This window comes from Athene cunicularia, assembly GCF_003259725.1.
Source record: "Athene cunicularia isolate RWA chromosome 2 unlocalized genomic scaffold, athCun1 chr2_part1, whole genome shotgun sequence".
Classification (NCBI taxonomy): domain Eukaryota; kingdom Metazoa; phylum Chordata; class Aves; order Strigiformes; family Strigidae; genus Athene; species Athene cunicularia.
The window spans coordinates 83,611,644-83,626,190 of record NW_020799095.1 but is presented as its reverse complement, the minus strand read 5'-3'; the positions used below and the strand labels follow the sequence as shown (position 1 = coordinate 83,626,190).

The 14,547-nt window shown below is 35.6% G+C and overlaps 1 protein-coding gene across 2 annotated transcripts in view; it reads left to right on the top strand.

Moving 5' to 3' along the window:
- Positions 1-14,547, top strand: part of PTPN3 (protein tyrosine phosphatase, non-receptor type 3) — a 173,523-nt gene that overhangs the window by 89,916 nt on the left and 69,060 nt on the right. For both annotated transcript variants that reach the window (XM_026843059.1, XM_026843060.1), the window contains exons 8-9: positions 5,872-5,992; positions 10,266-10,353. In XM_026843059.1, coding sequence (XP_026698860.1) covers positions 5,872-5,992; positions 10,266-10,353 — 209 coding nt within the window. The remainder of the gene's footprint in view (positions 1-5,871; positions 5,993-10,265; positions 10,354-14,547) is intronic.

Genomic DNA, 14,547 nt, shown 5'->3' with positions numbered 1-14,547 from the left:
TATTTTTAAGGTGGATGAACCTGTTAAATATTTTTATGTAACATAAGTAAAAAGGGGGGAAAAAACCAGTTACCCAAGGTCAGGGACCATGTAGTACAGTATTATACACGTGATAATGAGTAGTGAATACTGAGACACATCACATGTGACAGAAGGTCTCAGTAATTTTAAGATGCATTAGTTCTGCAAAACCTCTTAATGTTTTGGGCGTACTGATAACTATTTGCCTAAGTCTTTTATCCCTGTGCTTTTTCAAAATGAGTACTATTTGTACTTTGGATTAGGGTTTGCTTTTCTCAATACTTCTGATTGTGACTGTATGGTTTCTGAAGTATATGTTGTATTTGAGATTCAGAAATAGCAACTCAGTGTAACATTTTCTAATTTGTTTCTTCCTTTTCCTTGTGATATTATGTTGTTGTTGTTTAACTGTGGCTGGATTTTGAGCTGCTGGGTTTTAATTTTTTTTTTAATAAAAGATATTACAATGACTCATTTTTCTTTCTGCAGTAGTAATAGATAACTTGGAGACAGACATTGTGGGTGTATAGTTGTCTTTTTTTCTATAAATGTTCCCTTTTTTATTAATGCCTAATTTCTCATTCTGTCCAATCACAAAGTGACTGGCTGTCATAAGTGGTCATAAACAGCTATTTACAGTCATCTCTAGATTGAACCTTTTTGTAAGGGCTCTTGAGCCTGAAGCATTATTTCCTTTTACAAATCGGGTTAGTTTTATCCACATGATAGCTAATTCTACTTGTACAGTAGGGACATCACACTTGCTTACGCAGTGGCTGAGTGGTTTAGCGTTCATGCTCTCATCCTTATTTGGATACAGGTACCGCTTGTTGAAACACCTTTCCTTCTCTCAACATTCACTTATGAGAGTTTTGGTCCTTTTTGGAGTGTGTTTCTAATAATTTTCAGTATGTTGTCTTGAATCTCTACATCTATGTGGATTTTGCTCATTTCAGTGCTCCTTTTTAGTGTCTCGTTCTTTGAAACTGAATTCTGTTGTAGTGGATTATTTTCTGATTCCAGAAACATTTTCATACCTTAATACTTTGTATTTACTGTTGAGCAACAGTAACTGCTTTAGTTTATACTATGCAGTGCATCATCTTTCTTCTGTTCCCTATTTGTGCCAAGAAGCAATCACTTTTTTTTGCTCCTTGATAAAAGTTAAATTAGTTACATAACTTCTACACCAGACTTCACCCATTGATTATTTTCTGTTCCACTGGGAACCTGATCTGCGTATGTAATTATCCTCTTAAAATCAGGCAACTCAGTCCACTTTTGTGCTTTGTTCATGTCACCTAAAATATTCGCCCCTGCAAAAAATTACGAATTCAGTGTGAAGCTACTTGAATTTTTTTCTTTTATGCTTCTTGGATCTTTAGAAAGTTGATATTAAACCTGTTCTCAAAACTTGTAGGCATTCTGTTGGACCAAATACAGTCTATAACTGATTGTCCATCATGCTTAGCCAATGAACTGTTCATCCATTTGCCTTCTGACATCTGTAGTTACTTGGAATGTCCATATACAGAAATAGATTCTGGTGCTATAACTTCATATGCAACATTTTTTTAAATCATTAACCCTAGATATTAGAAATTATAAATTTTTAATAATTTAGACTAGATATTAGGAAGCATTTCTTTACAGAATGTGTTGTTAGATGTTGGAATGGGCTACCCAGGGAGGTGGTGGAGTCCCCATCCCTGGAGGTGTTCAAGAGTAGGGTCGACATAGCGCTGAGGGATATGGTATAGTTGGGAAGTGTCAGTGCTAGGTTAATGGTTGGACTGGATGATCTTCAAGGTCTTTTCCAACCTAGATGATTCACAAGGGAACTCTGTAGAATTGGAGACCAACTTGTCCTCTGTACCTTGACAGATATCACGTACATGGGAAGTAGAAATCAGTCACCCTTTAAGTTATAAAAAGCTAAAGTCTTACCTTTTCTGCTATTATGTTTTCTGAGGCTGCCTGTGGAAATTGTGCCAGATTGAAATGGTGGTATTTTGGTACTTTTAGCATTCAAAAGCAACAACAAAATTAATTTCTAAAACTAGTGCCTAACAAATAATTATCTTAGTCATGTAGCAGAAAACTTGGATGTCAAAAATAACTTTATGTGAGTAAGAATCACAGGTAAGTTCAGGTTGGAAGGGTCTTTTGCAAAGTCAGATCAGGTTGCTCAAGGCCTTTCTAGTTCAGTTTTGAATTTGCAGTGCTGAAATTTCTGCTGTCTGTCATCCTTTTGGTTTCAACTCAAAGAAGAGTCTGGGTCTGTCTTTATTGCAGCCTTCATTTGGAGTAGTGGAAGACAGAAATGAGATCAGTGCTGCCTTAACCTAATATATTAACCAACTGACCAATGGTTTCTTGGAAGAAACTACTGAATAAACAAAGCCTTAATTACTGTAAGAGCTGTTGGCATCAATGGCTTTTTTTGCTTCCATATGTGTCAGCTGTTCCCTCTACAAAACTATTTTTTTTTTTCCTTTTTTTTGTGTGTTTTTCCTCCTTAATGCAGCAATGTCTGGTACTTGAGCTTCTCTTTCTAGGCAAGATGCATGTGTACCCATAGAATTCCTACTGAAATCTATCAGTGCTACACAAATACTTGTTCCTGGTGTTCCCTTCCTCTGTATCTGAATCATATAAAAATGCGTTGGTTTTTTTTTATTTTAATTAGTTATGTCCTTTGATGCTTTCCTGCACAAAAGTCTTTCTGCTGCCAGGAGAAAGAGCTGAGAAAATGTAGGCACCACGTTGTTCTAACTGAACAAATGCTTTTTAAAAAGTCTGAAGATGGTTGATATCCTGTGTAAACATATATGATCTCAAGATTTTTATTTGTTTTTCAAGCATTTCTAAATTCTTACTGTATTGAGAGCTTTGAAAACTACTGTTTTGGTAGGGTCAACATGGAACTTCATACATGGAAATATATTCTGTGGCTGCTTGGCTATTGCACTCTTCTTTATGAAGAGTTAGAAAATAAATGTACTCTTTTTATTGAGGACTTCTAAATGAATGGTCTGTCATGTGCCCTTCTTTAAAGCCTTTCATATTAGATATGGAATTCTAAAATGTAAGAATCTAGTAGTCAAGTAACTTTTTAAAATTTCTCCTTGGTTTAATTTTCTTTCATTTTACTCTAATTCATTATAGTTTGGAAAGAATACAAAGAGCAACAGTTGGCTAGAATGGAGAAATGTGAAAATATGCTTTTTCTTACTGTAACTTTATCCTTACTGAGTCAATATCTGCTGGATCATGTGATTAGAGCAGAAGCTATGTCAGGAGAAACTCAGATTAGAAATAGGTCTTTAATATTTCCTGTCTCTTTGCTCTCTTCTGTAGAAATCCAGTAAAGAGGTGGAAACCTCATGGGTTTTCCTTCTAACTGAGGTCTTGATATACCCTAACTTTTTTTCCCTACTTGGATAATTAAATCCTGCAAAAGATCATTAGTCTTCCATGATGTCTGCTAATCAGCATTTATAGTTTCTCTTCAACCATGACAGTTGGCTGAGGAGTTGGCAAAGCAAGTAGTACTCTAAACTGCTCCCCTTGTTGACGTGACCTCAGGTAGCTAGGAGGAAGAGGAAAAAAGACCAGAGCAACCTCCATATTTGGAAGATGAGCAAGAAGACTCTACCTCATAATGCATGAAGGAACAGCAGTTGCCCCCTTTTAGAGAAGGTAAAACTACAGTAAAAAATACTTTTACCTAATGCAAATAAATTGAAATGGACAATTGCATTGTCTGATTTCTGGCAATCTAGTCTCTTCCCATTGACAAGAATGTAATTCAAGCTAGCTGCAACAAATTTTAAAAATAAAACTATGTTTCATAGAAAGGATGGGTTGTGTTAATGGCTAATAAAGCAAAAAGTCTTCAATCAACTACAGTCATCTTTAAACTGTATGTTTTCTTTTTATGCTGTTATTAACATACCTACTTTGTTTTATTTTTTGTTTTTAATGTTACTGTCTTATCCTTAGTCTTGGCAGAGACTTAGACTTTTGTTAATATAGGTGTTCTTAAAAATTATGTTAGTTTCTTGTAATACTTCTGGATCTTCTGTCTCTTTTTTTTTGTTTTGTTTCCTTATTATTTGACAAGAGTGTTCAAATGTGTTTTGGTTCTAATGGTAAATATTTTGTCTTTTGCCAGCCATTTGGTTAACTAATTTAAAATTCAGGCTACCTTTAAAAAGAAAGGGCTAAACATTGCAGGAGTGTCTGCCTTTAGTATAAATTACTTACTGTTTATCACTCCACATTTTGTTTTATTTAAGTATTTTCCTTGATGCTGACAATTAAGTATGCAGCTGTATGAGCTTCTGACCTAATTTGTCTGGGAATTGTTTTGTATCACAGTGGTACTGTTTTCTAGGCCATAGAAATCATGCTTTTTGAATACGTAAGTGAATATTTTTGAATATTATAGTTATCCCCTGCATTACAGATAATCCATAGTTATTGTAGCTGTAAGTTATTTCTGAACTCTACGACTTCCCCTTGCCCCCTCAACCTGAATTATTTAAATCACTCTTTTATACTTTGCATTTTCTGGAAAAGAATGGCAATAGTATTGTTCCTAAAAGTATGCTCCTTAACTTTGAGTTAGTTGAGGGGCTTTCTGTGCTGAATTGTTTGCAGTCCATACAAGTACTTTTTTTTCTTATACAAACACCTTCTGGGAAGCTTTAATGCTTTGTAGAACTATTTCATGCTCTTTAGGGAAAAAGTAGATTAGTACAGGTTCTAGTGATTTGCTTAAACATACCATCATTTTTTGGGTTTAATCTCTTCAACTATTTTATGAAAACACTGATTTCCTTAAATATGGGGTTTAAATTACTTGCTTAATTGAAATTAGGTAAATTTGTGGCAAATAGGCAAGTACTTTATTTGAAGCAATCTCCCTGCTGCCCCAAACCTTGCATCTTTATGACAAGTAAAAGGGTTGTGCATGTGTTCCAGAGTATAAACTTATGTTGACCCAGCTTTTAAAGGAAACTTGCATAGACTGAGGCTATAAATTCATGGTCATTTATATTTTCATTTCTTTTCAGATATACCACCAACTGTGGAGAAGAATTAGCTTTTATGTAGTAACTATTTTAAAATATCTACTAATTAGTATCCTTTTTGAAGGGACAAAGTTTTAGGGAATTTATTTCATTTTTTAGTTTATTTGACTGTAAGCATGTATTTACTTTTGATAGCAGTTTGGTAATGTTATGTGCAAATCAGCAGTTATTTCTCACACTTTGTTAAGTAAATCATGTTCAGCTGAGGCAAGATTAACAATTGAATTGTTAGAACAGAGTCACAGTTGGTGGTTTGAACAATTTTTACCTGACAGTGTGAATAGTAGATGCTTTCTAAGTGGCAAATCTTGCTGAAGACTGCTAATATGTTATAGTCACATAAATGTATATCAAATTGATTTTTATTTGCTGTCTCTTACTGAAGCAATTTGGTTTCCTCTAATGTTACAGTACTGCACATCTATGCCAACGTGGCATGTAATGCCTGTCTGGTGGTGTTAGAGCCTGTGATGCAGAAGAGGGGCTATATAAATAACTAAATAAAGTACTGAGTCATTCAGTGCCTGAGATTATAGTAATGGTAAGCGTATTTTGTAAAAAAAATTTTCTTCACTGATGTCATACAATTCCCTGTGTTCAACACTGCTTGTCTATTGGGAAATAATTTAGTAATTCCTGCATTTCCCTGTATGTGTACATGTTTTAATGAGGAGAAGTAATTCCTTCCAAATAATAATAATAATGAATTAACTATGAAAACTTTGTGCATATGTTTCTTGTTTCCTAACAGCACAACTTGGAGATTATAATGCTTCAGTACATCCTTCAGGATATCTGTCAAATTACAACTTTATACCAGAGCAGAACAAAGATTTTCTTACCAAAGTAGAATCCCTACATGAGCAACACAGGTAACATTATCTTTTAGTTCTCTCACCTCTTGTGTTTTTAAAGAGAAAAAAGATACTAAAAGTAAGACTTATGTTCTTGATAGTTTCAGTATAACAGACAGTTTTATTTCATATAGCTTCTATTAAGTGAAATACTTGTTTTTATCATGTAGGTGCTAGATTAATCATATTCAGAGTATGATGCCAATGTGTTAAAATGTTCAAATAAATTTCTAGCTCTAACAATCAGTAGATCAGTGTGCATTATATGTTATTAATGGTAGTCATATAGAATGCTGTATTAGATGTTTGAGGATTTTTTTGAATCAAGGATATTTGACCTTTTTTCAAATCCTGTATGTTTTTTGTCTGAGGAAAAAAAAAACATTAAGTACTTCAATTAACATTGTGCTGTCTCTCCACTCTCCTGAGTGTAATATAAAGGCTACAACGGATTATTCTAGTCAGTCTGCTGCTAATTACTCCTTCTGACCCTGCTGATTTGTCTCTTATAAGACTGCAGCTTTAGAATTATGGTGTTGATCAGGTGCTCGCAAGCTGAATGCAAATATGCCAACCTAAGAAATTATCTATGAGCATCTGAGCAGATGAAATCCAAATCTCTGTGGACTTCTTTCTGTCTGTATCTTTACTGCAGCCAATTTGGTTCTCCCCTTTCCTAGTTTTTTTGATTTATACTGTGAAATACCTCCATTTTCATCTCTCCTGATATTCCTCCACTTCTTTGTAATCTTTCAGGACTCTCACCTCTCCCTCTTGTTTCTTTACTGCTAGTGGGTGTAGTTCATAGTTCTGAACTTCATGTGTGCTGCCTAACAGTCCAGAACACACATGTTGCTTTGTCATTTATGGGGAAAAAGATAGATAATCACTGAATTCTAACTGCAGCCATTCCCTCTGTGTAAGTACTAACCTGGACTGCTTTCCTAGCAGTTCATGTTCAGGAACACAGCTGCTGAGTCCTCTACCCTTTCCAAATGAATTTGCAGTTTCCCATGGGTTCAAAAGTTTTTAGAGGGAGATTTGTAGACAGACATAAATAAATTTGCTTGGTTTTGGGTAGTAATCATCTTGGAGACCACTGAGGGAACATTCTGAAGAGTCTTGAGGCGGTTGGGTTGAGCTCATGTATTTAGGACTGTTGTATCCAGAGTTATAAGCTTGGGTGTATCCTGCAGAGGAAAGACTAGAAGTTAACATTGGTCTAGCCGAAGGTGTGGTGGGGTCTGTTGGAAAGACTCCTTTATTTTCTGGGTCCTTTCAGTGAAACTGATGCTTTCATTGAGTGTTTTTGGTAGAGTGAAGCCTTGATGACTGAGAAGTTTATCTGCTGTATTTGAATTCTCTTAGGTAGTGGTAGTTGAAGTTCTGAGTAAAAAGAATTGAGTAGACTGGACTGGGAAAAATACTTGTTTATTAACACCTTTTTTGAAACTTAGCTCTTCAGGCCTATTTATTTTGGAGTGCAGTGAGAGGCAGACAAATTATTGAATATCCTGGCAGTATTTCTTGCATCCTTCTTTGGCATTCATAGTGAATACTTATATCTGAGACATGGTTTTGACTAGATCAGTGCCAGTAACATACTTGATAAGAATGCTTCTTGTGTTCAGCAGGCCTTCTGAGAAGGAAAGGCAGAAAGGGAACATTTATCTTCTTTGAGGAGAACAGCATTGTTTTGGAATGAGATTTCTGCTGATCTGGAGTAAATAATATTTGCTGTAGACCATACGGGATATCTGTAAATTATTATCCCTTTTAAATTGTCTTTCTCAGATTACAGGATTGCGAAGTAAGCCCTATAAACGTTTGTCCTTTTTCATTTTTTATTTCTGTCCTTTGGGAAACTTTCACAAAGGAAAAATTAAATGGCTGAAATTGCTGAAGCATGCATACAGACTTGAGAAGTTGTGTTATGTCTTGTATGTTGTAGTACAGAAGTATTGGCTTGTATGTAGTATGTTGAAATAATTCTATGAACATGTTCATATTGGACTCTATTTAGTGGACAGTAAGTAGCTGTTGAGAGAGCAACTGTTGTATTGAACAGGTATAACTCCAGAAATTTTCTGTGTTCATACCTAAATCCATGGTGGGATTTTTCTGTGTAGTTTGTTTTAACAAGGTTTTCTTACTGGTTTCTGCTTAGTACATAACCAGCCTGAGGTCTTCGGATGTAGGTATTACCTAAATTGGTAATGTTTTCGTAGTCCTTGCTAGATCTAGCCATCAGTTTGAGAAGGATGCATTTGAAACTTCATATGATGCTTTAATTCCAGATGATGTTTGTTAGCCCTTGGGTATCAACAGCTATAAAAATTGGAAAGAGACACCAAGACTGGTTTCCTCTTGCCTGTTTATCTTGCCAACTAACTGCCACCTGCTCAGAGACCTCAGGGTTTCATTTAATCTCTAATTGAGTAGAGGTGTAACCCAACAAGAAAAAAAAAAAGTCTGTGCTGAGATACTTTCTTTTTCTCGTTGGCCCTTTGAGACAGAAGGCTTGATTGGTCTGGTGTAGATGGTGTATGCAAATTGAGAATTAAAATTTTCAAGCATATCTTGTTTGGTATGCAACAGACATGCCCCATTTTCTGAGCAAAATTCTTGATCAAAATTTAAAAGTGAAAATAATGTGCTCTTGCAAACATATTCAGTATCCTGTTGTATAATAAAATGGCCATTTTGTGGTGTGGTTTTTTTTTTCCCTTCTACCTTTCTGACACAGTGAAAGAGATAAGGTCTAGCAGTGTTTTTCAAAATCAAGGTGACAGTCACTGTAGATGTAGATCTGAGTAAGCAGTTTCTCAGGATTGTGAAAAACAGCTGTTTTTTTTGTCTTTGCTCTTTTTTTTTTTTTCCAATTTTGTGGCATCCTCAAGCCACACTGTTGGCAATAGCTTTCCAGTTGAAGGTAATTTTCAGTTTCGTGGAGTATGATGTAAAATTTCCTAGAGTGGCTGTTTCAGGGCATAGTATTTTGATGGCCTGGAATTTGAAAGGATGGATATTAATTGGAAGTAATAGATGTCCACCTTCTGAGGTAAAGCCCCTTTTAAAAATTATAATTACTGACTTCTGTGGAATGCTTTTGTATCTGGAGTTCTTAGCATAACACAGTGTTATGTCAGCTTTTTATAGCTTGTTTTTGCATTTGGTTAGCGTAGTTTTATGCCTGTCATTTTTGAAAGCTCACCTAGCAAAGAGTTTTTACCTGCACTTAGTTGCAGATATTATAGGATGACATCAGATGTCTTTTCTACTTAGAGATGTGTAGATATTAACACACATCCCTCAGATTCTGTTTTTACAGTTACTCAAACACGCTGGAATGCCTGAATCACTGATCTGTGTTGAGACCAGCATCACTGTGGGCACAGCACAATGTCAGTAGGCTAAAGCAGATTCCAGGTTAGAGCTGCCTCTGGTCTAATTGGTTCTTGACTGGTCTTGGTCCTACAGTTTATTGGAAGGGGCTTCTTTCATTGTCATGCCTAAAGGAATCTTGTTTAGGCCACGTTGCATTCCTCTCAGATCACTAAATAGTAGACTGCATGGGAGAACCAGCTAGGTAGGGATTACTGTTTGATTCTTTGTTTTTTAAAACTCCTAGTAGATTCCATGTCACACTTCCATGAAGATACATAATCTGTCTGATGTGTGGGGATTTTAAGTTTTTTTTTTCTCTGGAAAAAAAAAGTCTCAGGAATATAGAAGCTTTCTAGAAAACCAGAAGATAGAATCCATCTAAGGCTGGCAGCACATTTCACATCTAGCAGCAGGAGAGAAAAGTATTTTAGGACTTAAAGATTGTAGGTAAACTCAGATGGCTTTTCCTTGGTGAGTTTCATCACTAATTTATTCAATCTATTTTCTCCCCCTTATTTTTTTAGTACATTACTGCTTCTAATCTTTCTTCTAAATTAATTCCTTCTGAGATACTATGCAATATATAATATTTATAGATACAGCTTCTTGTTATAAAGGAAGCTTTTCTGGCAGATTTGTTTTCTCATTCCTTTAAACAAAACAGATACAAATGACTTTTCTGAAAAGAACCAGTTCAGAATGGCTAAGGTAATATTGTGTATAATTTGCTCTATTTTTGAGGAGTTTGGGAGGGCCTTCACCAGTGTTGGACTCATGGCACTAGTTAATGAGGTTGATTTGTCAGATACTGGGCTGTGGGATTCTTCTGGTTTTCTGCATTTGGAATAAATATCATGTCTTTTATTTTTGACTATGGTCCACTTTTTTTTTTTCCCCTCTTTAGTGGCCTCAAGCAATCTGAAGCAGAGTCCTGCTACATAAATATAGCACGAACACTTGAATTCTATGGAGTGGAATTGCACAGTGGTAGAGTATGTTTACATTGTGATTTTTCACTTAGAAAAAAAAAAAATATGCCTTTTTAATGTGAACTTAATAGCAGTAAAACCAGTAGCATTTAAGTATTGACTTTTATCATATGTTATTTTTAATTAAAGAGTTTGGCAATTTTTCAGTAATTTCTGTATAACATAGGTACTGGAATTTCAACCAAACAAGCTAGATCTCAAAAGAGTAACAATATATTTTTAAGATAAATTGTTTCAATATTGCAATATATTTTACTTAATTTTACTAAAGTTTACATATGCTTTAGCATGAATGGAAATAAATGCTCTTTAGTGCTGTGATGTAGCTGACAGGTGTTTTAAGAGTTTACTTTCTCTGAATTTCTAACACAGTATTAAAAATACAGATTTTTTTTTTTAATTTTTTTTTTTTAATTGCTGTGTTCCCTGACTCCAGGATAAATCAAAACAGTATTTAACTGTGTGAAAGACAACCACTAAAAATACATTTAAAGTCTTTCAGATATAGGGTGTGCAATGATAAGAAACATGTCCCAGTATTTCAGTGGCTACTGGGATTTAATTGTTTGATTATGTTAACTGTCTGAGATGAATCCCCAAAATACTTTTAGTGCATTCTAGTGTGCAAGTTACCATTTGTGCTTTTATGTAATAGCAAATCATTTTGGCATAAAGCTTGTAGTATAAAAACTTAATGAAGTGTATTGCAGATGATTGATTTCCTAAGTGAAGATGACAACTGTTTTCCTAACATTTTTCTGAGATTTGTTAACAATCCTGACACTGAGAATTTTAATGAAAAAATCATCGATTTCTGTAATGATGGAAGGGATAGAAAAGTCAATTTTCTTCCTTTGGGATGATGTTTTCTTCTGTCTTGTCTTTATGCTACCATAAGTGCGTGTTGCATTAGATTTCTAAGATTTCCAGAAGTACTCCTGCATAAAGCCACTGCAATTACTTTCATATTCATGAAATAAAGTGCTTAAACAGTAGAGGCCTTTTTTAAGGATGAGGAAAAGTACAAAGGAAAGCAAATAATTGAAGTGACCAAAATATGAACTGCCTATGGTCATACCATCTGATATGAGTGTCAGGAGAGGCAATTGTTAGTGACAACTGTTCAAGGTGATCATATATCTTAGTTCACCTGCATTGGTTGTGGGTAAGTAATCTAGCATATGTGAACAGATTTCTTCTTTTTTTTTGTCTTTTGACAATGCAAAAACCTTCCCAATTTTTACTAAGGTGATTACCTTTAAATGGTAAATAGGCATCTTATTAAATCTGACTTTATCTAGGTTCATTGTTTGTTATTGGGTCATCTGTTATCTTTCTGCTGTATTGAAGAAGCCTTTATTGTCACACTTGAGCATTCCCTATATGCGCTTAACTTGACTGGTCTTTGCCTTTTTAACTTCTGTTATAGCCTAGTATGGTGATAGGCCAACTTAAGTTCCAAGGCTTTCACTATGAGGCTATTCTCTTAATATTCGTGGGATGCTGCTTCTGGAAGTTCTTCAATTTTTCTACCATCCTTCCTGAGTTGACTACATGGAGAATGTTAGCAGTGGTCACCGGTGCAAAGTAGTGACGATAGTTTATAGTGGGTTCAGACGTTTTCATCTAAATTAAATTTCATTGCTGTGTACTGTGCTGCTGTATCTGGGTAAGAACAACTTCTGGAGACATATGCTTAAACAGTGGGGTTTTTTTTGTTTGTTTTTTGTTTTTTTTTTTTTTCCCAGTGCATTGTTTTGTATTTCATGACCTGGGGTTCACAGGTGGTCAGAATTATTAGTCATGAGCCCCTACTCTGCCTGACACCAAACTATGATCCAAATCAAATAAAGTCCAGATCTGAAACAAAGGCTTCTCTATTCCAAGATAAGATGCAGAATATGGTGCAGAACATGTTGGTACTGTTTCAGTCTAAATATTTTTACCACAGTTCAGTTTTTTGAAGGCTGAAAATATTTGATCTATTTTTTTTCTAGCACTTGAACTAAACATCTAGACAATTAGAAGCTGCTAGGAAGGAAATAGAAAGCAAAATAGACACTGTCATGCAACACTTTACGTCTGCATTTTGATATAATTTGAATATTGAATTTTGTTTTTCCTCTCCTTTCCTTATCTCAAAGTGGGTAATAGAATAAGAAAAGTACAGAGAAGAATAACAGTCATGAATGTTTTAGGGAAAAGCCTTCTATGGAAAGTGAACAGCATGTAGAATGTGAATAACGAACTTTTTTTTTTTTTTTATTTTGCTTTGATAGTAAAAGATTTTAAGGAGCTTCAGTCTCCCTAGAAAGAGACAGATTTAAGTGAAAGGAACTTTTTCCATATGGCTGCAACTGAACTGTGGGGATGACTGCTATTGTAATGGATGACCAAGGTGAAATAGGTATCAAGAGCAGTTAGGCAGTTCAGTGGGAGAATGATTCACTAGAGTCCATTAAACATACAAAAAGCTTCTGATCCAGGAAATCCTCTAGCTGCACATCACCAGAAGCTGAGAAGGGGCATTATTAGTAGAGATGTGATTGGTTGTCTCTGGAGTTTTGCACTTCCAAAACATCGGTTATAAGTCCTTGCTTGGACTGAATGCCATGAAGCAAACCTTTCAGCCAACATGTTATCATTGATTATGCTCCCGAAGGCCCATAAGTGAAGTGACAGCACTGGGTTGTATCAGAGTGGATGTTCTCGACATTGTCTTATGGTAGATAGTCTTCTATTTGCTGAGTGTGTTCCCTAAACTGAAGCAGTCCTGCAGAAGAGTACGCCTCAACATTTGGTTTCATCTCGTAGCCCATGCTGGCTATAAGTGACACTTTTCTGAAGTCTGAAACAGTCTATTTCTGAAGTTTTGTAGTGAAGGTTAGATTCCTCCTCCCAAACATGCTGCTGCTTCACAGAGGCTAGCTACCATGTTATACCCTGCACTTGACAAGAGAAGTTCGTCATGCCTCCTGATATCCTCCCACCACTTAGTACTCCTCTTAAATCTCCCCTCCAGTTTTGTCAGATCCCAGAGGTTTGAACAGATCTAGCAGGGACTAGTTAAACTGTGGCTTTTCAAAAGGCTTTAACTCTGTGGATCTGCGGTGGTTTGATTTTGGCTAAACACCAGGTATCCACGAAGTCGGTCTATCACTTCCCCCCCCCCCCCCCCCCCCAAATTTATACTTTTTTTAAAATTACTATCTCTCTAAGGAAAAAGGTAAAACCAAAAATATATGCATGTTATTTCTTAATTGTGCGATTGAACAGCACAGATGTTTTGAAAGGGAAACAACTACACATCTACATCATCTTTCTTTTGGGAGACCCTCTTTCTTTATGACAGTCCAAAATCTTGGGTTTATATTTCTTAGGTTTAACACAGGAGTATTCATTATAACAAATAGCATGGGAGATTAGTGTTTTGGACTGGGGCAGAGGGAGGTAGGGAATGAACTTTGTTCTGAAAAAGTGCCTGGAGAAAATAGGGGAGTTTAGCCTAATTAATCACTATCAAGTGTTTAGCTAATCCTTTATTTCTGCTAACTCATGTAGGTTTTCAGCTTTTTTCCTTTTGGTGTTTTTTTTCAGGTGTTTTTTGCTTCATAGTATATTGATTTTTAAAAGCAGGAACCTGCAGTAATCTCCAAGTGCTAATAATACAGGTTTCTGCCCTGCTTTAGCTTGGCTGTATCGTGACAAGGGCAGCTAAATTACATGCAATTAATCTCCTGAAATACCTGTTTCTTCCCTGAGTATTAAAGGGGTGTCAGTTCTGGTTTCCTATATTATGCTGGCATAAACTGGCAGTTTGGGAGCTTCTTCTGATGAAGATGCAGCCAGCTCCTCTAGCAGCAGTTCTTGGCAAAATGGGGCAGCATGTTGCTGAGGATTATTAATAATTTCAGCTAATTCCGGGCCACCTTGAGTATATTTAGACTGCTACCTACCTAATGATTTTCTTTTATCCTGAGAAAGGACTGGTATTCCTCTCATCTTGTCAGTATTCAGAGTTAATAAATTGTGTATTAAAAATGTTACGCTCATTCTCTGTGAAGTGCTGTGGTATTTCACCAGAAATTTGTAACTCATGTTGCAACTTAGGTTTAGCTTCATTCATTTGTATGCCTGTATCACACTTCTATTCAACTATGTTTAAAGGATTTGTTAGGGCACATGTTAACCTGTTCT